Raw genomic sequence first — 25,376 nt, 5'->3', positions numbered from 1 at the left:
CTTTATAAATACCGTCTCTTTCTTTATAGCGACGGCTCGCGTTACGCCGATAACGATAATAGCAAAGTATTCGCTACATTAACCCGTCCTTATTACGCGGCGCCTTATTCTTCTTTTTCTAGAAATTAGATATAAAGGGCTATATCTTCTCGAATCTATCTCTATATATTAAGGAGCCTATAGTCGATAGACTAAATAACGAATACCGCAGTTTAACTATAAAGAAGGATAGGATTAGATAAGCTATATTAACCGTAATAAGCGTAGATATCGATATATCGTTAATAAGAGCCGTAGAAGTCGTAGAAGAGTCGATAAATAAAGAGAAGAGTAGAAATAATAGTTCTCTCTAGTACTATATTAATATATAAGGTAGAGAACCGAGGTATCTACGGTTTGCCTGTTTTGGCTGCTAAAATGGGTGCTTTTCAGATACGGTAATTCGCATTATAAGGCAAACCTTGCTCAGAAGTGGGTACGCCAGCGGCAACTAAATTCTAGGGACAACCACGACAAATTAACACGCGATGGAAGCGAAACCTTATCTAGATCCAGATCTATTCTTCTGCAATTCCATCGATAACCCATTCTTTGAGATCATCAATCTGGCAGTCATATGAAATGCATGTATGGCTGTCTCTCACAGATAGAACACAACGAAGTCGGTGGCAACGAGACTGCCTTTCAACTCACTCACATGTTTTCTTTGTGCACTTCGACCTCAAAACGACTTCGCAATCACATCTTCGTATCCTCCTGTTCTTCCTCTGCGTAGCCCGTACCCACGTCAGCAGGCAATACTTCCCAGCGACCGCATAGTGCGGACGTTTGAGTTCCCGCATACAGGTCGACGTGAAAGCGAGAGAAGGCGCCAACGATGTCTTCCTTGATCACTCCGAACGGAGCAGGAGCCATGCCCATTGCTTCTCTAGGCCCCTTTCCGCTCCGCTCATTGCAACTTTCGGGGCGCACACATCGAACATCTTCCCGCCAAACTGTGTAGAAGTTCCTCAGCATGTCAGATCCCCATCTTTTATCCGTGAGCACTGAAGAGCAACCTACTGGGCGCGGTAAACGAGTGAAGAAGCCATCGCCGAAGGTCAGAGATGCCGCTGCTTCAGCAGGCCATCTTTCGTCGCCATTGACGCATCTGCCACGCCGCAAAGTCTTCCGCACAACCAACAACGCCTTGACAGCACTCGGAGCATCGGCCACCAGCTCGGCGTCTTCTAAACCACCTGCTGGGCACACAACTAATCCACAAGTGAACAATCACTCGAGCGGCGGAACGCCCGCAGGCGTGGCCAAAACCGCGAAAGAGTTCAAGAAACCGAGAGCGCATACAATGGCACGTCCAAGGCAGCCGAAGTCGCAGCAGCTTCCATCACTTACAGCAAGATTCTCAGCCGCTACACTCATCATCTATCAATGGCCGACGCCAAATCCACCGAAATCTTTTCTGGACCTGTCCGGGTCTAATCGCCGCTGGAAGAATCGCAAAGACGAGGAGGAGCAAGCAGCCGACGCTGAGGATGGCGTGGACGACTGGGAGGCTTATGATGGTGATGCAAATATGTACGGTGGTCCAGAAGGCATAGCAAATGCTGTCGCTAGCACATTCGTAAAGCGTGCCAAGCGTGCTTTCTGGAAGGGACAAACCTGGGAGGAATTCGAGGCCGCAGAGTTGGGTTTCAATTTGAAAGAAGCGGTCGAGGCGAGCGATGATCAGTCACAGCGACGAGTTCTTGAATTTGAGCCTCTCAATAACGGGCTCCGTTTGGATGTATTCGATCGGATCAAAGAGCGGCTTTGTAACGAAATCTGGTTGGAGGCATACCCTCCGTCTCGTCCTTATACGGTCAATGGGGCTACCAGCAGGCGAGATACCAGAGCACCGACTCCAATCACATCTCGGACTATGGCGGAGCACCAGATCATGGAGAAAGAGCGCACAACGACCGCTTTCGAAGCACGCGACGCAGGCTCCTTTCCAGTTTACGGTGGCCATCGTCTTTTTCCCTATTGCAACGTGGTCTTCAAGGATGACTAGCGGCTTCGAATGGTTGCATATACCGTCGCTTGGGTAGTCGCCTAACAGATGGCTCGGAGTGAGGAGAAGGTGAGGTGAGAAAGAAATCGGGACGACTTCCGGCTTTTATAAAATTCAAACCCGCTAGGATAAACCTCAAGCTCCGGCTTACTAAGGAAAACCGTCTCTTACTGTTCTGATCGCATTTTCTTAGCAAATGTGGTGTATATCGCGATTTCCAGTATGTAGAATGTTTCTAGTAGTATTAATATCGTAAAGTTAGTCCTAAACATTATTTTCTAAGGGTATTCCGATAGTTTCGAGCGCAAATCGCGCCCGGGCGCTAGATCGAGCGTAGCATAGTATTTTAGTGTATTTCTCGACGCGTTTTCCTACGCGCTCTTCCTCCTACGAATTCTCCTCTTACTAGGCTATTATAGCAGCGATAGAGGTCGTAGATATACTAGCAACGGCGGCTCTCGATAACTACGAGTCGGAGTTTCTCGACTACGTGTTTCTACTAAGCGATATAGAAGCGATTATCGACCTTAAGAACGAAGAGTAGCATCTAAGCGGCGGTAAGGTTGTTAACGCGTAGTATACCGTAGAAATACGCCCTAGCCTTCTAAGTTAGTAGGAAATTAATAAAGCCGAGCAGCAAGAGATTAATAATAATCTAGAAGCGGCGGCGGAAGCTAAAGGTAGTTAGAATAGTAAGGAGAATAGTAAGGAGGTTAGTAAAGAAGATAGCGACAACGACAGTATCGCGCCTCGCGTTACTCGCGAGTCCTTCGAAGAGATTCCGTTGCCGTTGCTACCGCCGTCGTTTACTACTCGAGAAGAAGCTAAGAATTGGATCTATAACTTTGCTCGTATCGAGGGTTACGAGTTTAAGCGACAAGGCACTAAATTAAACCTCCTACGCTAGCATTAGCGCGTCTTCTACTATTGTAGTAAAGGCGCTACGAAACAGTAGTAGAAGAGGCTCGAGGTAGGTATAGCAACCTTCGTTAGCGGCTAGCGAGTTAATATAACTAGCAAGAAGCGTAAGCGGAAGGGCACTAAGATTACTAGTTATACTTACACCTTTACAATTAGCGCCTCTAGCGATTACGAGAATAGTGTTAAAGGTCCTAAAGTTACCTAGTTCTTACGAGTTAGCTCTCGACTAGAGTATAACTATAGACTAACTAACGCCTACGGATTGCTATAGTATAGACGTCGCGAGCGGAGCGCTAAGATGCTAGCTTATCTCTATACTCTATACTCTTCCGAACTATTAGCAAGAGTATATCGCAACCTATATAAGAAGCGCTTTATACCGGAAGGGTAGGACTCGCTATCGCCTTAAATAATAAGAGATATTTATAACTACTAGTCTAAGGTTAGAGCTATAAAGCTCGGTAATAAGATACCTATTAAGAAGGCACTTTAGGTGCTAGAAGAACGAGGCTTCTTCGTCCGTAAGAGCGTCCGAGATAGCCGTCTATAATAGATCTTCTTCGCTTATCTAATAATAATTAAGGCCTATCGATCATACCTAGAAGTCTTGCTTGCTAACTGCACCTATAACGTAATAGATTATAGCCTACTACTGCTTAACTTTAGCTTCCTTACTAGATTTAATTTAACGGCTCTATTAGCTATAATAATAATGCTAAACTAGCGAGAAGCGGCCTTTATTATTGCCCTTACTATAAGAAGGGTTATGTTAGCAGGTAGATAGGGTAGTAGTGAATTAGTTTAGTATTCGATAAGGATCTAGGAGGAGAGGGAGGAAGGTAGGAGAGTTAGCCTAACGCCAAGCGCCAAGCCCTGCCTAAGGCATCGAGACCCTAGCTTTACTCGGCCTAGTTATATGCCAATTACGTATAGCCTCTTTAGCCCTAACACACGCTTCCCTTCTAAAGGCCGCGCCCTCGTAGCCTGCCTATGTTCTAATCCCGACCTCTATTGCCGCTAACTTAGCAAGTCTAATAAGCTGCTTAGCCGCACTAAATTAAACACTTAACTACCTAATTATATAACTATATCAAACCTTACCTCCAAACAACACAATATATAACTCTAACTGCGCTATCCTTATATACAATAAAGTGAAGGGATATAAAGCTATAAGAATTAAGGACTATCGACTAATTATAATACGAGCGCGTCTTCCCTACTGCAATAGGTAGACGTACGAGGTATTGTAGCACTGCCTCCGTTCTAAGTAATGTCGTACGAGTTCTTTACGTCTACTCTAACAGACCTAGAAATGTCCGCTCCGAGGGTTTGTCCGCTTCCGAGGGTTGTTCTTATTATTACGAGGGCTATTATTTACTATCGTAGTTTTACTAGCCTAAATTGGTTAGGTTTGGCAGCCTTTAAGTGTTAACTAATCATATCTTTTTAAAAAACTCAGTTCTTCTAGTTTCTATAGGTAAAGGCTATTATAAGTGCAGTAGTAGAGGTTCGCCTCGCTTAAAGAGTCGGAAAGATTAAGGAGTAACCTATTGTCCGCAAGATCGACCCCGGCTAGCTTAGCTCTATAGTTTTGCCCTTAGTTAGTCTATTAGTCGCTCAATCTTTTAACTTAGTTAAAGTTTTAACTTAGCCTCAAAGTTTTAATTAAACCTTTAACAGGCTTAAAGCTTTAATTAAAGTTTTAATTAAAGGTGCCTTAGGCTCGTAGTATAGGTAAGGTTGTATCTATAGGCGTAGCGATAATAGCAAGTAATGTTAACAATAGTAGCGCTAGTCGTCTTAGCGCTAACTTTACCTCCTTTAACTAATAACAACTCGGCAATACCGTTACTAACATAGCGGTATCCTTCCTTTCTTAAACAGCAATATACCCGTAATACTATTACTAATATAGCCGCGCCGGCTACGCCGGCCGCGCCGATTGCCTAGGCCTCGAGGCCTCGACGGAACGAGGGAATAAGAGGGGGACCTATAGGGCGCGTTAGTAAAGAGGTAGAATCCTTAAAAGAGTAGGCAATTAGTTAACGCGTCGTAGCGCGCTTATTAACACTCGGTGCGCGTTTACTATAGTAGTGTAGTCTTATTGTCCTTTGTTACTAACAATTGCTTGCTTCTAATTAGTTAGCTAATAGCACCCCGGGGGTAGCATTAATCCTAGGCCTTAGTAGTAACATTATAAGCTTTTGGCCTTCTTCTTGTTCTTTACGCTAGTCTAATACTTATCTAACAACTCGGTTATGTCCTTAAAGGAGTCTTTAGCTTCCTATAAGTCCCATTCTAGTAAATAGCCTTGCTATCTTAGTAGGTACTCCTTCTTGCCTTGCCTAGTCCGGTACTTTAGGATACGTTCTATAGACTATAGCTCTTTACTATCCGCTAGTATGTCTTCGTGTTTAGTAGGGGCTTCATCCCCCTCGCGTAGGTAATATAGCTTAAGGAGGGATACATAGAAGGTATTATAGATAGTATAATAAGGAGGAAGCTATAACTAATAGGCCTATACGGAGGAGCCCTTAACTTCTCGAATGCGGAATAGACTAATGTATCTTAGTGCGAGCTTAGGCCTTGTTTTGCCGTTAGGTAATAGGTGTTTACGGATACGGAGGTTCTTAGTACTTAGCATAACTATATCGCCTTGCTTAAAAGTTATTAGCGTATAGTGTTTGTTATAGTAGGCCTTCTAATATGCCTAGGCCTTTACTAGTTTGTTAGCTAACTTAGCGTAAATCTCTCGCATCTTTTGAACCCTCTTAATAGCCGCTAGTGTTTCGGGTACTTAACGCGCTTCCCTTTCCTTACGCTCGGCCTCGAGCGGCAGGGGGTCTTGTAGTATAGCAGCGTTCTAACCTATTATAGCTATGTATAGCGAAACCTTGGTAGATAAGTGTACACTGTTGTTATATACGAATTCTGTAGGCTATAGGAGGTTGACCTAGTCGTTAGGGTTCTCGTTAATGTAACTACGCAGGTACTGCTATAGGGTAGCATTCTACCTCTCTGTTTGACCGTTAGTCTGTAGATAGAAGGCTATTAATAGCCGATGCTTTAGTCTTAGCTATAGGCATATCTCGCTCTAATAATAGGATATAAATGTCGTGCCCCGGTTAGAGACTATCCCCTTAGGGGTCCCCTAATAGGTATAGAAGATGTTGCTCTATAGAGCCTCTACTATATTAATAGCAGTCTAATCCTTCCGTGCCGGTATATATCGAGCGCCTTTAGTAAACCGATCTACTATAACAAAGATAGCATCGAAGATGTCCTTACTACCCCTACGTTTAGCAGGTAGAAGGCCTATAATAAAGTCTATTATAAGCTCTATAAATAGCTTGTAAGGGATTGGTAATAAGGACAACTCGCTAAAAGGCTAATGTTTTAGTGCCTTAATACGTTAACATACGGCACACGTATTAACGTATTCCTTTATGTCCCGCTTACTATTTAGCTAGTAGTATGTGCGCGATAGTAGCTCGTACGACCTCTCTGTACTATAGTAACCGGCAAGCTTACTATTATAGTGTCGCTTAAGAAGCTCTTGTCGGATCGAATGTTTAGCGGGGACATAGTATCTGCCCTTGAACTTTAAATAACCTTTGTTATCGATCGACTAATTGTTACTCTTACTAGATCGAGTCTTTCGCCTACTTATAAGCTTGTCTATACGTTTAGCAGCAAAGGCGTCCCTCTGCTAAGCCCGTAACAGCTTATCTATAAACGATTAACTATCCCTATTTGCAAGGTTATTTAATAGCACCCTTGCTATTAAACGAGGTACGTATTATATACATCTAATAGTACTAGCAGCCGGATTAACTGCATTAGTGCTATCGCTATTACTATATATTGCGATGTCGACTAGGGAGTTATTATAACTTCTCCTATCTGTGTCCTCGGCCCTTGCCTTAATACGCACTATTAATATAGCAAGAGCATTAATATGCTTTAAGCCGTCGCGGAGTCCGGTAAGCCGCTTATCCTACGCTTGCTTATTAACAACACGGGCTATAGCGATCTTGTACTATAGGGTTAGAAACAAAGAATTAATGTGTTAGGTTTCGCTATCGTAATTAGGTCGCCTCGATAGGCTATCGGTAGGGTTACTTACGCCTAGCCGGTATAATATATTAAAATCGAACCTAGCGAGGTAGACGGCCTATCTAGCCTATCGACCTATAACCCTAGTAACCTTCGTGATTCTACGGAGGTTGTTATAGTCCGTATAGACCTAAATAGTGTGCTATGCACTATCGAGATAGTATCTCTAGTGCTTAAAGGCCTCGACAATAGCTAGGAGCTCTTACTCGTAGGTCTTATAGCGACGCTTAGCGTTAATTATCTTCCTCGAGAAGAAGGCAATCGGGTGCTAGTAATTGTTATTAGCCTATTGTAACATAATAGCTAATATAGCAAACTGTAAAGCGTTAGTCTTAATACGGATCTATTTGCTTAGTACGAAATAGTGTAATAAGGGGACTTTAGTAAAGCGCCGCTTTAAACCGTCGAAAGCGGCTTGTGCTCTATTAGTCTATTTGAACTCTCTAGTCGGGTTAGCCTTGGTTTTAGTAAGCTTAGTTAGTAGCATTACATGTCTCGAATAGCCCTTAATAAATCGGCGATAGAAGTTAGCAAAACCGAGGAACGACTGTAGCTCCTTAATTAACGTAGGAACAGGCTATTTAGTAATAGTTTTAATCCGATTAGGGTTAGCCTTAATACTCTTAGTTAATACGATAAAACTAAGGAAGGCTACCTCCTTAGCAGTAAAGGTGCATTTAGAAGGCTTATAATATAAGCTATAGGCCCTTAGGCGATCGAGTACCTTACGGACTATAGCCTAGTGTTCCGCAATATTAGGAGAGTGTATATAAACTAGGATGTTATCTAGGTAAACTATATAGAGGTAATCCAATAGGCCTAATAGGGCCCGATTGATATAGGACTAGAATGTAGCAGGGGTATTAGCTAGCCTAAATAGCATAACTAAGTACTCGAAATAGCTATAGCGAGTGCGAAAGGCTGTCTTCTATTTATCGCCCTTACGAATACAAATGCGATAGTATACATCCTTAATGTCTAGTATAGTATAGTAGTAGGTACTAGAAAGGCGGTCGAGGGTCTTATTAATAAGCGGAAGTAGACAGCGGTCTTTAATAGTAACAGTATTAAGCCTACGATAGTCGACATATAGGCGTAGGCTACTATCCTTCTTTAGTACGAATAGGATAGGTATACTAGTAGGGCTGTTACTATACCGAATACGACTATTAGCTAGGTTTTCTTCTAGGTACTTACGCAATACAGCAAGCTCGCGCTTACTAAGGTTGTAGAGTAGTCTAAAAGGAACCTCCTTGCCCTCTATAATATCAATCTTATAATCCGTCTCTTTAAATATAGGCAATATCGATACTAGGTAGTGTTTGAATACATTAATATAGGTCTCTCGAATAGGTTCTAGTATACGCTTAAGTTGTTTAGGATCTATGCTATTAGGGGGCACTAGTTTATCGTTATTACTACCGAGCAGGTCGGCCGTCGGATCGGCTAGGGTTAGGTTGCTAATAAATAGGACCCTAATATTATTAGGGCACTCGCTAATATTAATATGTTTAATGTCCTCTTTCCTAGCGATTCTAAATCGCTATTGTTAACTGCCTAAGTCTATAACTATAGCATAGTACTTAAGAACAGGGTTACTAATAATAATGTTAGATAGGAGGCTGTCTATATCTACTATATAGGCAGTAAAGTTTAGCAGGCGCTTATTGCCGAGGTCGTCTCTTAGGGCTATATAGACATAGTAGGCTCCGTAGGTTAAGTGCCGAGCATTATTAAACTAAGTAAGGGTTGGTAGGTTAGTCCTAGGCAGTTGTCGAAGGTCTAATTACTTAGCTAGGCGATAGCTAATAAGGGCACTAACTGAATTTCCTAGATCTAGCGTAACCTTAGTCTTATAGTTAGTCCTATGCGTGTCCGATACGAGACAGGTACGTGTAATAGCTAGCATAATGTCGATAGTCTTACGCCGTACAAGGCTAACAGTTAGTGCGGCGCTTATTCTTTTTTCGACTAATAAGAAGGTTAGCCTATAGGGGTAGCGTTAGCTGCTAAAAGGTGCTTTCGGTGCTTAGCGGCAGCGCGGTCGATTCGGGCCTAGTCCTTAGGTTTGTCGCATTAGCCTAGTAGATAGCTAGTGCTATTACAATTGAAGCACTTTAGTCCGGTTAGGGGATTGCTATAGCTATTACCGCTATTATTAGCCGAGCGATTAGTACTATAGGGATACGAGCCCCTTCTACGGCCCCTATTACGGCCTCCTCTATATAGCCGTCGGCTACGGCTTCTCCTACGGTCGTTGTTGTTACTACCTCTATTATTAGCACTAGTGTTGTTCTAATACGAACCTTAATTTCCTCCGCGGCTACGATAGGTAGCTAGGCGTATCTTAGATTCTAACCGTTGTTAGAGCTATACTATACGCTCTGCAGTCTCGACTTCAACTATAAATTAAATGCGTATAAGATTAGTTTGTTTAAACACACGGCGGCGGTCCAATTTAAGGACTAATTCCTATCTCAGTTTTAGGCGTATTTCCGAGATCTATATAGAATTAGTCTTAGCCGGAAGATTATCCTCGAGGGTCTTTAAATAGGCCTCAAATAAACGAGCCGACTAGTTAGTCTTTTGTTTAGCTCGAAGGTATTAGTCCTAAGCATACTATTGTCTTAGTATCGGGTTTCTAAGAGTGTCTAGTATAATAGTCTTATAGGTTTTCTACTAAATAGCAGTCTGATTATTAAGGGAATCGAAATAGTCGTCCTAGGTGCGCTTTAGGTCACTATTAATGTACTACATAGCGTGAACAACTAAGGAATAGTCGTCTAGAAGAGCCCTTAGTGCATTTCGCTAGTTAAGCTCGCAATTACGTATATAATTATTGTATTGCTTGCGACTAGAGCTATTAAACACGGTGCAGTCCTTGAGTTTAGCATCCTTCTTCTAGACTAGGACTAATAGTAAGGAAGGCCCTGCGGTCGGCTTAGTGTTAGTTGTTAGGGCCTCCTAAAGGCGACGAATTTCGAGGAGGTTATCCTTTAGCTGTTGCTCTTAACGTAGGGCAGTAAGCCTGTTTTAGGTAGCTTCTTAGAGTCTCCCTACTAGTTAGGGGCTAAAGGCTAGCTAGCTATATCGTCGATTAACAATGTTGTTAAGAATGTCGTTAATAGGTAATTCTAGATTATTACCTAGAATTGTAGGTTCTTCTTTAATAGGCTCTCCGGTAGGCTCTTTAGTAGGAGGTACTTTAGTAGGCACTTTAGCGGGAACTATGCTACTAGCGTTATCGTTGCTAGCGCTACTAGCAGTAGCACGGTTGTTGTTTCGTAATAAGCCGGCTATTGTAGTAGGGGGTAACACTAATAATGTATTGTTAGCCCCTAAAATGCGGATATAGCGGAATTAGTAGATATTAGTCTAGTACGATTGACTTAGTATAGTAGGCCGTATAGAAGGCCTTACTTGATAATTAGTACGGTTGTTTCGATAGAATAGTACGTATAGGTCCCGTTCTTCGGGCGCAATATAGTTAGATTAGTCTTGTTCGTAGCTATACCGCTAAAAGCTTGAAATAAGGACTATCTAGCTGCTGCCCTTAAAGGGTAGATCGAATACTATATAAGAAGGGTTATATTAGTAGGTAGATAGGGTGGTAGTGAATTAGTTTAGTATTCGATAAGGATCTAGGAGGAGAGGGAGGAAGGTAGGAGAGTTAGCCTAACGCTAAGCGCCAAGCCCTGCCTAAGGCATCGAGACCCTAGCTTTACTCGGCCTAGTTACATACCAATTACGTATAGCCTCTTTAGCCCTAACACTTACCTGCCTCCGAGAGCTACTAATTAAGAAGCGGATTAATAAGCTAGAGATTATTCTATACGACCGAGACTAGGCATTCATTAATGCCTACAAGACTATGTTTCCGGACCTTCTAATATAGTATTGTCGCTAGCATATAAACAAGGCCGTTACTATCAATTGTAAGCGCGTTCTTAGTGTTATAAAGAACTACGAGACTAAGCGCTTTAACCTATCTCCGGCAGGTAAGGAGTTTATAGCTCTCTTCTTCTTAGCAGTTAACACTTAGTCGGAGACTGCTTATAACGCTGCCTTAAAGGACATTAAGAAGCGCTCTACTACCGACGAAGCCTAGTTTAATATAGCCTATTATCTCGAGAATAAATAGTAGCCTTATCGTAAGAAGTGTGTTAAGGCGTAGACTAACCGCAACAAGCACTATAGCAACGAGACAACCTCCCCTATTAAAGGGGCGCACGTAGGCATTAAGTTATAGCTTACCTCCTCGAAGGCGGACATTCTTACCTTCGTAGAGCGAATAGAGCTATATTAGGACTACTAAATCGACCGCTAGAAGGAGCGCTATACTGTCGAGTCTAATAGTAGACTCGTTGCCTTTATAATAGACAGATTCTACTAGCGAGTAGTCCGTATTGTTATAAGGCACGCACTTAACAAGGTTAAAGAACAGGTAGACCTTATAAAGGCGGAAATCGAGAAGGCTAAGAAGGATAGTAAATTCTAGCCGAAGCCGTATTTTATACGCTTCCGCTATACTATAGGCATGCCTTGTCGCTGTCTAATCCGAGAGATGCTAAAGAGTAAAGGGCTTCGAGTGCTTATAGTAGACGACTTTAATAACTACTAGCTTGTACCTAGCGGCAAGCAAAAGGATACTAGCAACCGCACTATTAAGCTACGGAAGAGAGCTAAGAAGCGTACGAATATTAGCTACAAACGAGGTTAAGGAGACAATAGCACAGGCCGCTTACCTACTAGCGCCGAGCGGATTGATCTAACTAATAGAGCAATACTACTACTAGGCACTATACCGGCTTAAGTCTATATTAATCTAGTTAAGCGGCAACGACAAGCTAAGCCTAGTAGGCAGGAGCTACTACTATTACTACTAGCGATAGCAACTATTAAGAAGCAACGGTATAGTTGTAAGGTAGGTTGTAAGGCCGGTCGTTACGGTTATAGAGCTAATAACCGAGTCTATAGTATCTATTGCTATAGACCTAGAAATACGTATTGTAATATAGAAGACTATAGACAATAATAACAGCCGATACCTTTATAGAGCGCTCTACCTTCAACCGCTCCGCTAGCACTAATATAGTACCCTATACTACCGCTAGTAAGCTTATTCGCTCCGCCGGCATTAATAATATAGATAGAGCTATAGCCCTATAGTAGTAATAGTACTACCTTCTATAGCGGCAATAGCAACACCTTCTATAGCGGCAATAGTAACACCTTCTATAGCGGCAATAGTAATAACTTCTATAGACTAGGAATGTAGGTAATCTTTAACTATAGTCTAGTAAACTATAATAGCTTTATCTATAACCCCGAGAATGTTATAAGCCTACATCTGCTACTAAGGAAGTATAGGTACGCTAGGCATTTGCTATAGCAATAGATCGAAGAGGTGCTAGCTAGATTCTACTATAAAACAAGCTTCTATACCGTAAAATCTTATAATTTCTATTAATTACTAACCTAGGGAAACGTACGAATTCTACCTATACGTGTAACACTTGCAATGCGATATTATTGTTAGCAATCGCACCGAGATTAATCGCTGAAGTGGTGTTCTTAGTAAGCCGGAGCTTGAGGTTTATCCTGGCGGGTTTGAATTTTATAAAAGCCGGACGACTTCTCCACATGCCCCGGCTGTGCTTGGATCAGGTCAAGGGCGATCCCGGCGATGTAACCACAACAACACCTCACTGACCTCAGCTACTGCATACCCCAGCTACCCCGCGTCATCGTCAGGAACAGAACAGAACGGGCTGGGGTTTCGTCGCACGTGGTGCTCGACGTTCGCGGTGCCGCTCGCACATTTCGGTGAGCAGCGGCAGATCGCAGGTAACTTAGCAGTCAGCCGGAGCACGCAGCAATGGCAGGCGCGGTGCCTATTCTAGAATGCAAGCGGCGGCCCAGGATGCCCATGCTGTGAGCTCAAAAGCATCCTCTGGGTGGCATGCATCTGACCAGGGAAATCTCCACTGCGGTGGTGACGGTGCTCCATATGTTACATGCAATGCATGACGCTGCCGATCACCAAACAATAGCCGGCAGTACAAGACGAACGTCCGTCTCCGCAGCAGCTGTTCCTCGCTGCACGCGACCTCTCATACGCCTCGACGCACCTCCGGCATGTTGAGAGGACGCTGTCTCGTGCCAGTCTTGGCCTGCCTCTCCGGCGTGGTCTTCGCTGCAGAGAATCTTACCTGTCCCGACTACATCGCCTACGCAACCGAACATCATGGCCCATACTCCGAAGGGAGATTCAACTTGTCATATCAACGCCCCGCTACACGCTGTCGAACATTCAATTCCTCGATCGTCGAAAGCACTATAGATCGCATCAAGAAAGAGATTGCGGATCCGGACTTGAAAAGACTGTTTGAGAACACCTTCCCAAACACTTTGGACACGGCAGTCAAATGGAAGGGCTATGCGAAGAATGCCACTGCGGGAGAGGAGCTGACCTTCCTGATCACTGGCGACATCAATGCCATGTGGCTTCGCGATAGCGCGAATCAGGTTCAATCGTATTTGCCCTTGCTCGAGGCATCGGATTCTCCAGACTCTCTGGCCTCCCTGTACCGTGGTGTCATCAATCTCCAGGCTCGTTACCTCCTCACCGATCCGTATTGCAACAGCTTTCAGCCGCCCGCAGAATCAGGCCTTACTCCCAGTTATAATAGCTACGGGGCTGCAGATGTTGTGACTCCACCTTTCAGCAATCAGTCAGTCTTCGAGTGCAAGTATGAGCTTGACTCACTGGCAGCTTTCTTGGAGGTTTCGTAAGTTTTGCCGGAAGTGCTCCCAATTGAAACAGTTCTGATTCGAGTTCTCCAGCTACGACTATTACAATGCTACCCAAGACGCCGAGTTCTTCGGAAAGTATAACTGGGTCAAGGCTGTGGAAAGCGTTCTGCAAGTGGCCGACCACATGTCGGTGTCGACATACGAGCCAAATGGCTTCGTGCAGAATTTGACGTACACGTGGAAGAGAACGACCGATACCGCTACGGAGACGCAAGCCAATCTTGGCCGTGGCAACCCATTCAATAACGTCACTGGTCTAGTCAGGTCCTTTTTCCGACCGTCTGACGACGCAACCATCTATCAGGGCTTCATCCCGGCCAACATGATGTTTGCGAGATTCCTGGAGGGCACAGCTCCGATTGCGTCCAAGATTGGTCAGACTGATCTATCAAAGAGGATGACTGACCGGGCGTCTGGCATACGGAAGGCTATTGAGCAATGGGGCATAGTCGATACTCCAGCATTCGGCAAGATCTATGCTTTTGAGGTCGATGGTAATTGAACGCCTATCTGACAACGCTTGTGATCGAGAGACACTGACTCATTCGACAGGCTATTTCGGCCAGAACATCATGGACGACGCCAATATCCCATCGCTACTTTCTGCACCATTCATAGGTTACCTCGACGTCGATGACAAGGTGTACCAAAACACGCGAAAACTCATTCTCAGCGCTGCAAATCCATACTTTATGCGTGGCCCTGTGATCAATGCTATCGGTGGACCTCATGCAGGCTTGGGCTACGCTTGGCCAATGGCAGCAATTGTTCGCATCCTCACTACGAGCGACGATGCTGAGATCACTGAACAGCTACGTGAGATCGTAAGCAGCACAGATGGACTTGGACTGATCCATGAGAGTATCAACACCTTTAATGTCAGCGATTGGACGAGACAATGGTGAGTAAACATTGCAAGTGTTCGGCGACTGTACTAACCTTGAGCAGGTTCTCGTGGGCGAATGGACTGTTTGGTCAGGCGATCTTGGACTTGAGCGACAGAAAGCCTGGGATTCTCAAGCAGAGCTTTCAGACAGACAGCGCGTCTTATACATAAGAAAAATACGAGGAATTAAAGAATGAAGTCTTGCACGCTCTTCTCACAGTGCTCCCATTGCTGCATCCGATGTGGGCAAAATACAAAGCTGTGCGGGGACAAGTCCGCGAGCCATGCGCCATGACGATCCCGCATGCGTGTCTGCAAGTAAGCCAAAGCTTGCTCTCGCGCAGACCAATGTTATCAAGCTACAGTGGTCCTTGTGAAGGCTAATAAAGGCTACAGGAGCTGGCACTGATTTCGGAGACGGTAGACCGACCCACTCGCTTCGCATTGCATTAGCATTTTGACGTCAAGACTTTCTGAAATTGTGTCCAAGTGTTGACGCAGCTTTCTTTGTATTGAAGTTCCTCCTCTCAATCTCTCATCCTCACAGGCTATTAGCAATGGCTCCACAAGTATTTCTGATCACTGGAACCAGCACTGGACTTGGAAATGAGCTTGTGAAAAAGTGTTTAGCAGAGGGTGACAAAGTCGTTGCTACGGCGAGAAACTCTTCGAAGCTCAAGTTCGATGGTACAACGAAAGATAACTTTCTCGCAATCGATCTTGACGTTACCGACCAGAGGTCAGCTGGCAATACTGACATCTGGAATGGGGAGAATGCTGACAGGTAGAGCTAGTGCTGTCGACAAGGCATTCGATGCAACTCTCAAGCAGTTTGGGCGCGTCGATGTGGTCGTAAACAATGTAAGTCCTTTTACAATCGATGAGGAAGGGCTGTACTGACATCCCCAAGGCTGGCTACGGCCTCTGCGGTGAATTCGAATCATGTTCAGAAAAGCAGGCACGCACACAAATGGAAGTCAACTTCTTCGGTCTGATGTATGTGACCAGAAAAGCTCTCAAGATCATGCGAGAGGTCAACAAGCCCGTGGGAGGAAAGATTCAGCAGGTCACGTCTATCGGCGGTCAGGTTGCTTTCCCGACGACCTCGATATATTGTGCTTCGAAGTGGGCTGTGGAAGGCCTCACAGAGTCAATAAGCCAAGAGATGAAGCCGGAGTGGAACATCAAATTGACCTGTATCGAGCCAGGTGGGTTTCGGACGGATTGGGCAGGTCGGAGCATGGTCTTTGGGGAAGAAAAGGAGGCTGCATACGATCATATTGATGCTGAGAAGGCTATGGAGAAAGCCAATGGAACTCAGAAGGGTGATCCTGCTAAGGGTGCCAGGGCAATGTGGGAACTCGGTAAGAGAACTTTCGAGAGAGAGATAAGCGGAATTATTGCTAACAACTCCTCCACTCACAGCCAAAATGGAGGATCCTCCTCTCCGCACAGTCATTGGTTCAGATGCACACCAAATCGTCGAGGATAAGATTAAGCAGTATGAAAGATTGTACTCCAAGTATAAGGGTTTCAGCTGTAAGTTCGCTGGATTTGCGCGTGAATGCTGGCTAACTTGACCAGACAGCACGGACTACGACAATTGAGCGTCTTATGCCATATATTGATTATACACCCAAAAATTTCCAGGTCGCAATGTCCCAGGACAGATGTTTCCCAGGACTGACTACTAGATCGCGAATATGTCGCTCGCTCCGCCGAGATCGATGTCGTCGCCCCAGCCAAGCACTTTATCAAGGCCATCACCCATACCAAGCAATGGCGCTTCCAGCTGATCGAAGCGCTGTGCATAGCGAGGTCCTAGCTCGAGTTGCAACATCCCACGTCCTCGTGCTCCGTCGGCAAGTAGCAAATCATCCCCAGGTAGATCCAAGCCAGCGCCTCCAAGGCCAGATAGGTCATCCACACCTCCAAGAAGAAGTCGACGATCGCAGGATCTGCTCCTTGCACCTAACCCGCCCAATCCTCCGAGCCCTCCGAGTGCGCCAAGCCCGCCCAGACCACCAAAGCCTCCTAATCCTGTACCTCGATCGATACCGAGCAGATCGCCTCCACCGCCGACGACTGACAGACCCTCGGCTGCAAGTTGCATTCGTTCTGCAACGATCCGACCTTTGTATCCGTGCTGGATCAAGCGCTGCGGGAGATCCGGTCTGATACGGTAGACTCTCCTCAGACACTCGTCTCGCTCTGTCTCTCTCATCACCGCACGCATAATGGCATAGCACCACTGGCCGATGGTGGCGGAGCTCTCCGTAGCCACAATAGTCGTCGCATGCTGAATGAAGAATGTGCTCAGGATACGTCCCAATCTAGCACTTCTGTTGACATGAGAGACTTCTGCTATGGAACGGAACAGATGCTGGCTCCTGCGATACGAGAACGCGGCACCTAGTCCTCTGGCACCGCTTGCGTCGTGTCGCATGTAGATTTCCAAGCGCCTGAGTAGTCCATCTGCGATGTAGACGTCGACGTCGCCAGTCGAGGTGCGTGAAAGATCGTGGAGAACAAGATAGTAGACATCTCGAAGCTCTTCTTCCCTGAGCGGGTTGTATCTTGTTCGAGGGTAGAGCTCTGGACAGTTGGCGACGAAGCGGTCAATGAGGACTTCGGTGTCGCACTGAAGACGCTCGTGCTCGTGGTAGAATTGTGGTAGGAGATTCAGGAGTCCTCGTGGCTGCACTGTGAGCACTGCTCTCTGGACATCCAGAGCATCTCGTGTTTGATATCGTTCTCTCAAAAGTGGGTAAGCGGATGAGACTGTTGGAGCGATGGGCCACATCTTGCCTGAACGACGACTTGCCCAAATGATCTAGTGTCAGCAGGAGAGGAATATAACAGAGGACAGGATGCTGAGATGTCGAGATGATCTGCCGAAGAGGCGGTAAGCAGAAGAATTGTACCGCCTACAGTAGGCATGGTGGAGGATATTTGCACTACCTTGTCGCAACGTGCGCTCCATCAGCCTGCAGCGTGACTGACGGCGTCGTAGGTGAGCCAACAATATGTGTATCACAAGCGTTGAAGCAAACAAAATCTTCTCGTGCCTGTGTGGGACATGACTCCTGCGAGCTCACGTCCAATTGGCGACATCTCCTCTTGTTCCGCGGAATACATTTCGGCTCCAGTAAATGGGTCATCGCGAAGCAGATGTATCATTCATCGTGGCGAGAAGTAGCTACCTACGTTATGTACGGTCTCCTGGCTTAGTCAGCATTTCTTCGCCGTTAAACTTCTCGAAGTCGCTGCTACTCTCATTTCCTTGCAACCCTTCCCAGAATGCCCAAGATACCGAAGAAAGCGCAGACAGAGGGATCGACGACATTCGATCCGGATACATTCTTCGAATCATGGCGAAAGGAAGAGATCACGCCTCCATACGATAATGACTTCAGAAAGTTCGTCATCAAGGCGTTCGGCCTCAGTCCTAGAGACACTTATGCCTACCGAGCGACCGCTGAAGTGACACTGCTACAAGCGCAGACGTACATGGAATTCGGCGCACAGAACGGTCTGCATGGCTGGTACAGAGACAGTGAAGGTCAACTTGTAAGCACAATCAGATACCGTGAGCCTCGAGATGGTGTCTCATAGAAACATAGCCCTAAGAGCGTGCTCAGAGAAATGCTCCCAATGCTACGGACATCGCTGCGTACACCGACATATTCCGCCCGACGACGAACACTTCCAAAGCGCTGATCGCGTTGGCATCGAACGCGAAGAAAGAGACGATACGGGCTGATGTAGCCAAGCATCTGCAGTCCCTCTATGCGCCGCCGGACTCTTCGCTGAAGCTAGTGGTCAACAAGTCCAAAACACACGTGAATCCATCGTTTGATGTATGGGCTTGGTCAAACCAGAATCTGGAGTGGGCAGGCCCTGAAGCGAGTACTGCCAACATTAAGATTAGCCACGCCATTTTGCCGGTGCTGTATCACCACTTCGGCTGCGTCACGCCATCGTACGAGGCATTGTCCTATATTCAGCAGATCGCTCGTGGGCGCACGATTCTGGACATTGGCAGCGGGAATGGGTACTGGGCGTATATGCTCCGTCGCTTCGAGAGCAACGCTAAGAAAGCGCTGAAAGTCACCGCTGTCGACAACGGCCTAAGTGAATGGAGGACAATGTGGATTGGTGACACCATAGAAGCCGACGGCTATTCATGGCTTCAGCAGAACCAGGGCGGCAAGGATGGCGTCCTTCTGCTCGTCTATCCCATGGTTGGGGAGGACTTCACCTCAAAGATGATCAAGGCCTACAGTCAGTGTCTTGTCACAATCGCTCGAGTATAGGCACAGCTGACGTCTCGGTCGCAGAGGGCACGACTATCATAGCAGCGGGCTCGCAAAACGGCAATGGCTACACTGCTTTTGCCAAAGAAACCATCGATGCCTGGGTGGCACGAGAAATGCCTTCATGGAGCAAAACGCTACAAATCCCTCTTCCTTCGTTCGCAGCCAAGGATGAGGCTCTATTCGTTTTCGAGAAGATAGAGGCCAACGGGCAAGGCGGAAACGGGGCTTGATCAAAGCAACACAATACAAGAAGGCGCCTCGAATAGCATCGCAGCGCAAACGAGTCAGCGTGGCTACGAGAAAGCACTTGTTGAGGATGCGATGGTGGTGTCGGAGGCACGTGCTCATATGCATGTTGCTCGGTTTGGCTGGGCCTTATTCCCCAGTATTCCCATCGCGCTCCCGTAGAAGCTAGAAGTAACCAGTTAGAATATGTGCATCTGCCGTGGAAGTGGCTCGACGGCAAAGCTCGCTTTCAGTTCTTGATGCACTCTCATTATTGACCTTCCATTCTCACCAGACTTGGACCATCAGCAGCATTATGACACGGGAGGTGAAGGCTGGCAGCAGTCGCGCGCTGCTCGAGAAAGTGTGCACCTCGGCAATTGAAATGGTGCTGGCAATCGCCCCCTCTCCAGAGCCTCACTGTCAAGGAGGATGGCAAGCTCCGTCATGCTGTGTCGTCCTGACTATGCTAGCTTATTCCCATCTATACCGCACCCATTCGAACCCCACTGGCACGGCTCAGGATACAGCAGATGCAGGTGGCACCATATGATGAGGAAGCCAAAGCCACACTGCCCACTGTGGCTGCTGCCGATGACCATGCAACTGGCCTGGCGACCAATCTGAATCATGGCACTGTGCGAGAGAGAAATGCCTCTCTGACCGTCGCCTCTCCCAGTCGTGCTACTGCCGCGACGCATGTTACTGCACGCGATGATGGCGCTCGTGTGAAACCGAAGCAGAAGCGCAACAAGCCAACGTTGTCGTGTCTGGTAGGCCTGAAGACGTGTTGCAGAAGCTCGAACTTTGCTGATACCTGTCTTGTTGAATAGCTGTGTGTCTCACACAAAACAAAATGCGATCGTGGTAGGCCCAGGTGCGATCAGGTGCGAGATGCATACCATTTTACTTACTCTCACGTCTAGGTCGCCCGTGTCTGGCGTGCGTCAAAAGACAGTCCCGATGTGAGTACACAGCTGTTGCAAACTTGATCGCATCTGCAGACCGCAAGGACGGCGGGAGCAAAGCCAGATATGTCATGAAGCCGCCCAGTAAAATCGGGAAGACAAGCCATATCACATCGCCTTCTGGATCACACACATCACCCACTGCCACAGATAATGGCTGGCCAAATACGGAGGGTCGATCGCAATTGTCTCCCATGTCTCCGGCTTCACAGACGGAATCACCATATCTATATTCCACCCTTCCATATTCCCAAAGCTCGCCCAGCAACGTCTTTGGCGTTGGTTCTCAGCATCCATTTTCGAATTACTGGACTTGTCAAGGTGGTCTACCAGAGGTCATCACAGTGCTTCCCAGCAAACCACAGGCCGATATACTAGTGGCCAAATACTTCGAAGTTGTGGACCCCGTCTATCCATTCTTGCATCGACGAACATTCTATTCAGATTACGAGCTGTTCTGGGCACTTTCGATGGAAGAGAAAGGCAAGACAGATGCCTCGCTGATTGCTCTACATTATGCCATCTATGCTCTTGGTACGCAATTCATGCAGTTCACGCCTTACGAGGAACGATCGCAAACCGCAGAATTCTACTGCTCGGCTGCAAACCAGGCTTTACGAGTCTATTCATATCTCAACAAAACATCCATGCGAGCCATACAGGCAATGCTGCTCATGGCATATTTTCTCATGAACGACAATCATGCATCAGACGCATACGCCTGGGCGGGAATTCACCTCCGGCAGACCTATGCCTTACGACTACATCGGGATCCTGAGATCGTTGTGCCCCAAGCCTCAACATTAGAGAAACAACAGCGCCGGAAATTGTGGCAAGCAGTCTTTTTCCAGGATACATTTTTGACCATCCTTCTCAAGCTGCCTCCTACAGCAACCCATAGCGACGTGCCGGTCGAGTCTCTCGCGGACGAGAACGAGCTGAGCAATGACGGACTAGATGTCTGCTTGGGAGCACATTCGCGAATCGAGAACCTCATGAGCATCAACGTTATAGCACCGCAAGTGCCACAACCACTGCCACCTCCTCAACCACATCACATCATCGACCAAGCCACCGCCAAGTCGGACGTTGCCTACATGAGAAGCATGTGGCATCTCGGAAACCTTGTTCAGGAGAATTTGGCGTCTCCACTGTCCCTATCCTTGCCCATTGCGAACAGCCCAAGACAGAAGGAGTCATTGGTCGCAGCGTTCCGCAGGCTGTACAAATCATTTCCAGCGCAACTTACCATTTTGGACTACAATGTCCTGCAACAACAAGCGCAGAACAATTCTCGGGCCGTGCGGCAGAACCTTTTCCTGACATCCAACTATTTCCACTGCCTGGCATTACTGCAGATGGCGGAGAATAAAGAGCAAGGCGTTGAGGCGAACGTCAAAGCCGCATTGGAGGCTGCACACGAAGCATTGTGTGCCTTCTTCAAGCTGTGGGGCTTATTTGAGGTCGAAGCAGGTGTTTGGTGGGTATTCCAACATCGGGCCTTCGAAGAGGCTCTTTTGATCGTCAAGTCTCTGGCGATCCCACCTCCACCAGAGTCTCCATATGATGCTGCTATCTATGCCAAGGGCAAAGAAGATATTGGAAGAATGTTGGAAATCATGGAGCGTTATGGCGGGAATTTGGAAATGCATACGACGAGAAAGGAAGTCTTGCGAGAAGCATTTGAAAGGATAGTGGTATGACAAAATGTGTATCAATGTGCAGAGGAATGTCGATGATCTGTCTTGGCTGGATCCCTACCATGCTCTCTAGTACTTCAATGTCCCTGGCTCAGAATAGCAGGGCTTCTGCTCAGCGCACACGGCGTTGAACGCAGCAAGCGAGCACACCATGGCTTCACCTGCCCAGTACCACACTGCTCAGCCTTTAGCCTCTTCTTGCGAGAATGTCGCCTCATCGTGAAATCATCAGCAGATCCACCGTCATCAACGAGCCATCCAAGTTGAGGACCACAATTTTTCAGTATTGGAAAGAAAAAAAAAACAATTGATATTCAGTCCCATCTGACTCTCTCTCTCTCTTTCAACGGCAGAGTCGATCGAGCTGACTGACAAGCACCTCGGATAACGTGTGCAAGGAGGACTTCGTGATGCCACCCTCTTCGTTAGCGCGGATTTGTAAGCACCTCGTCGTTTTGTATCGATACTTCATCGAATTAATATGCGCCCTACAGCGATGCGATTGTACTGATTTTTACACTAAAATAATCGCAGCATCCGGTTCTATAATTCTACAATCGTTGCTAATGTATTATAATAGAATGTAGTAATATAGAAATAGGTAGTATAAAGCCTAGTCGAACAGCTAAGTGCCGCTAAGCCAAGCTCGGCAACCTCCGAGCTTCTATAAAAGGGTGGAATTGGGCTAGCTACTAGCCCTCGACACTAAGAACACACTATCTATACTATATATAGACATACTAAATAGCGCAAATAAAGGGTCTTAATATATATAACAAGTATATACAATATAAAGATAAAGTATTATAGAACGGTAATAGTGCAATAGTAGATATATATGCTAGAAAGCTAGCTTCCCTAAATTCGGACTTTAGCCGAAGCCGCTATTCTAAGTGTACTCAATCGACCGAGATACGTCGATTAAGTACACTTTCAACAATTAATAGGTGTTTCTCGGCTTCTAATTAGTCGACGGCTTTTCTATTAGATTTAGAGAGCTCTAGGCGGCTTTATTATCCCTAAAGAAGCCCCTGTCGTATATGTCCTATATAGATAACTACTCCCTATTTAAACGTAGATTAGCTTGCCGCGGATCGAGGAGTTCGACGTCGCTATTATCTTCTACTAAGAATAGAACCTCACCGTCTAGTTTATCGTTAGTATTATTCGCCTCCTATTTAACCTCGTCCGTTAGGTCTACTATATAGTTAAGCGTAAGGAGGGCGTCGATAGCGGCCTTATTAGCAACGTCCGCCTTACTTGCTATCCGCTTAAGTATAGCAATCTTCTCTTCGGCTGTCTTAAGCTTAGTCTACTTAGTCTGCTATAGGTCTTTAGCGTGCTTAGTAACCTTCTCGGCTTGTTTAAAGGCCTTAACTCGAGCCTCGAGTTGCTATATATATTAAAGGGCTTTACTAACGTATATTGAAGCCGCGTTTGTAGGTAAGCGCTTACCTATTATAAGATACCGGATATCTCGCATATGCTAGCTCTCGGTCTTATAAGCTACTTTATACTCCTTCCGCAACTAAGTAAGCTTAGTAACAAGGTAAATACGCTCCTTACGAGCCGTCCTATTCTATTAAGCGGTAAGGGTTAACCTTCGCTTGCGTATAAGCTAAAGGGCTCTAAGGTCTTCCTTTACTAATTGTCGGAGCTTCTCGTATTCGGACTTCTAAGTAGCCTCCGCTAATATAGAGTCTACAACGTCCATTATATAGACCTTAGCTTTGCTAATAACGTGTTCAAGCTCTTTATTGCGTATCTTCTGTCTAAGGGTATGCCGGAGCCCTTCATTCTCTCGGACAATTATATAATATTGGTTAAGGAGCACCTAAGCCGCCTTAACTGTCTTCTTGAACTTATTAACAACTCGTTTGTTACAGACAGCTAGTTATAGGCCGCAGGTGTAAGGTAGGTAAGTATACCCGAGGTTGTTAAAGGTAGATTGTAAGCTCTAGAAGTCTACCTTCTCAGCCGTTGTCTTTAGTCGTTTATAGCTTATTAGTATAGAAGGATTGCTACTAAATAGGAGGCGCTTTACTAGCGTAACCGGTTGCTAGCGGAGTTCTTATAGTAGTGGCCTTCGTAGCGTTAGCAGTAGACCTGTAACTGGTATTCTTGCTGCCGGTAGTATATTAATTAGTAACGATTCTATCCCTTCTTGCCGCCGCAGTAGTAGAGGTATTATAGGCCGAAAGGACCGTAGAAGCTTGCTAATTACTCGCTCTGCGTCGACTGGCACTATACCTATCCCTTTAAAGGCCTTCGTTATAATCTTAGGTATAAAGACTTCTTCGTATAGGTTAGAGTAAATTTCTAAGAAGTCAGTCTTAGTAACGATTACTAGACTATAATCGGTACAGCGCTGCATTAACTGGCTCGAATAGGCTAGTTTGCAAGGTCTAAATACGCTATAATCCAAAGGTTGGCAGTAAGCGGTTAAATAGCTTAGAAGGCATAAGCATAGTATACGATTAGCTAAGGCATACTATAGGAAACTAAATAACTTGTAACTGTCGTAACCGTCTATTATTAGCAATCGCTATTTGCCTTCTTTGCTCGGAGGGCAACGGATATTATAATGCTATATCTATTGAGCGGCAATCTCAGTATTAGACTAGCTATTGTTAGTTATAGCGAAGCCAGCACCTATATACTAGAATTAGCGCTAGAATTGCCGCAACAACGCTTTAGTAACCTATCTCGCCTTAAATACGAAGAATGGAGGTATATAATAACTATCGGCTCGAATAGCTTTAATAGTTGTTATCTACTTACGACCGCTAGGTTGTCGTATAAAGGTAGACCTAGCTTTACGCGTATAAATAACGATCTAGAAGTTGCGCTCGTAACAACTAGTAAGGTATCCGGCTTCGTTAAAATTGGCTATATCTTCTACTGCAATATTATACTCTTTTATCGTATCCGCTAGCTTCTTAAAGTATTTAATTAGTACCTCTAGATTATTAGTAACGCTGCGGCGGTAGTGGTCTATTATAGTAGTCTACCGAAGGCGTAGGTCGTCGTCTTGTTTAACGAAGCGAGCCGGCTAGTAGACGCCTATAGGAGGTGTTGCAAGAGGGTTGTAATCCGGATCTATAGCAAGTATCTACTCTGCCTACCCTCGAATAGTCTTATACCTTAGTAGAAACCCTATTCCGATTATTCTTAGTATTAGCTCTTTTAGAGTAGCTCTTTATATGCTATTTAGTCGCTTCTAGCCCTCTCTATATTGTACGGAGCTATTATAGAGGCTACGGACTCGGTCGTTAAAGGTTATATAGGGGATTTCGAAGTCCTAATAGTAGGCGACTTTAGACTCGTATTCGCCGGCTCGGAAGCGCTCGATTGCCCTTCGGAGCTTCGCTT

At 45.8% G+C, this 25,376-nt stretch overlaps 7 protein-coding genes across 7 annotated transcripts; 5 read left to right on the top strand and 2 right to left on the bottom strand.

The window, feature by feature from the left end:
* Window positions 1-389: 389 nt before the first annotated feature.
* MYCFIDRAFT_172166 (uncharacterized protein) lies at window positions 390-983 on the bottom strand (the record flags this gene model as incomplete). Its single annotated transcript, XM_007925504.1, has 7 exons — window positions 390-412; window positions 461-490; window positions 525-562; window positions 585-605; window positions 645-704; window positions 743-948; window positions 975-983. The coding sequence occupies 7 exons, from the start codon at window positions 981-983 to the stop codon at window positions 390-392; spliced, it is 387 nt and encodes a 128-aa protein (XP_007923695.1).
* A 32-nt stretch (window positions 984-1,015) lies between these two features.
* On the top strand, window positions 1,016-2,050 carry MYCFIDRAFT_194479 (uncharacterized protein; the record flags this gene model as incomplete). Its single annotated transcript, XM_007925503.1, has 1 exon — window positions 1,016-2,050. The coding sequence occupies one exon, from the start codon at window positions 1,016-1,018 to the stop codon at window positions 2,048-2,050; it is 1,035 nt and encodes a 344-aa protein (XP_007923694.1).
* An 11,164-nt stretch (window positions 2,051-13,214) lies between these two features.
* On the top strand, window positions 13,215-14,989 carry MYCFIDRAFT_89120 (uncharacterized protein). The gene is made up of 4 exons (XM_007925502.1): window positions 13,215-13,881; window positions 13,937-14,400; window positions 14,459-14,807; window positions 14,855-14,989. The coding sequence occupies exons 1-4, from the start codon at window positions 13,229-13,231 to the stop codon at window positions 14,961-14,963; spliced, it is 1,575 nt and encodes a 524-aa protein (XP_007923693.1). The 5' UTR covers window positions 13,215-13,228; the 3' UTR covers window positions 14,964-14,989.
* Window positions 14,990-15,349: 360 nt separating this feature from the next.
* MYCFIDRAFT_130975 (uncharacterized protein) lies at window positions 15,350-16,372 on the top strand (the record flags this gene model as incomplete). Its single annotated transcript, XM_007925501.1, has 4 exons — window positions 15,350-15,531; window positions 15,587-15,653; window positions 15,703-16,156; window positions 16,218-16,372. The coding sequence occupies 4 exons, from the start codon at window positions 15,350-15,352 to the stop codon at window positions 16,370-16,372; spliced, it is 858 nt and encodes a 285-aa protein (XP_007923692.1).
* Window positions 16,373-16,555: 183 nt separating this feature from the next.
* On the bottom strand, window positions 16,556-17,972 carry MYCFIDRAFT_172162 (uncharacterized protein; the record flags this gene model as incomplete). Its single annotated transcript, XM_007925500.1, has 5 exons — window positions 16,556-16,584; window positions 16,638-17,625; window positions 17,660-17,719; window positions 17,765-17,885; window positions 17,929-17,972. 5 exons carry the CDS (start codon window positions 17,970-17,972, stop codon window positions 16,556-16,558), a joined length of 1,242 nt encoding a protein of 413 aa, XP_007923691.1.
* A 120-nt stretch (window positions 17,973-18,092) lies between these two features.
* On the top strand, window positions 18,093-19,583 carry MYCFIDRAFT_60894 (uncharacterized protein; the record flags this gene model as incomplete). Its single annotated transcript, XM_007924484.1, has 3 exons — window positions 18,093-18,362; window positions 18,425-19,076; window positions 19,133-19,583. The coding sequence occupies 3 exons, from the start codon at window positions 18,093-18,095 to the stop codon at window positions 19,339-19,341; spliced, it is 1,131 nt and encodes a 376-aa protein (XP_007922675.1). The 3' UTR covers window positions 19,342-19,583.
* A 286-nt stretch (window positions 19,584-19,869) lies between these two features.
* MYCFIDRAFT_131283 (uncharacterized protein) lies at window positions 19,870-22,007 on the top strand (the record flags this gene model as incomplete). The annotated part of the gene is made up of 4 exons (XM_007925499.1): window positions 19,870-20,109; window positions 20,170-20,203; window positions 20,263-21,263; window positions 21,387-22,007. The coding sequence occupies 4 exons, from the start codon at window positions 19,870-19,872 to the stop codon at window positions 22,005-22,007; spliced, it is 1,896 nt and encodes a 631-aa protein (XP_007923690.1).
* Between the last annotated feature and the right edge of the window lie 3,369 nt (window positions 22,008-25,376).

This window comes from Pseudocercospora fijiensis (assembly GCF_000340215.1).
Source record: "Pseudocercospora fijiensis CIRAD86 unplaced genomic scaffold MYCFIscaffold_2, whole genome shotgun sequence".
In the NCBI taxonomy this organism is placed as follows: domain Eukaryota; kingdom Fungi; phylum Ascomycota; class Dothideomycetes; order Mycosphaerellales; family Mycosphaerellaceae; genus Pseudocercospora; species Pseudocercospora fijiensis.
This window is presented reverse-complemented; position numbering and strand designations above follow the sequence as displayed.

Bases quoted from the DNA above. Each gene is read 5' to 3' on its own strand.
- MYCFIDRAFT_89120 (XM_007925502.1), top strand. From the start codon at position 13,229: ATGTTGAGAGGACGCTGTCTCGTGCCAGTCTTGGCCTGCCTCTCCGGC. The intron at 13,882-13,936 runs GTAAGTTTTGCC...CGAGTTCTCCAG, and splicing joins GCAGCTTTCTTGGAGGTTTC to CTACGACTATTACAATGCTA. The intron at 14,401-14,458 runs GTAATTGAACGC...CTCATTCGACAG, and splicing joins CTATGCTTTTGAGGTCGATG to GCTATTTCGGCCAGAACATC.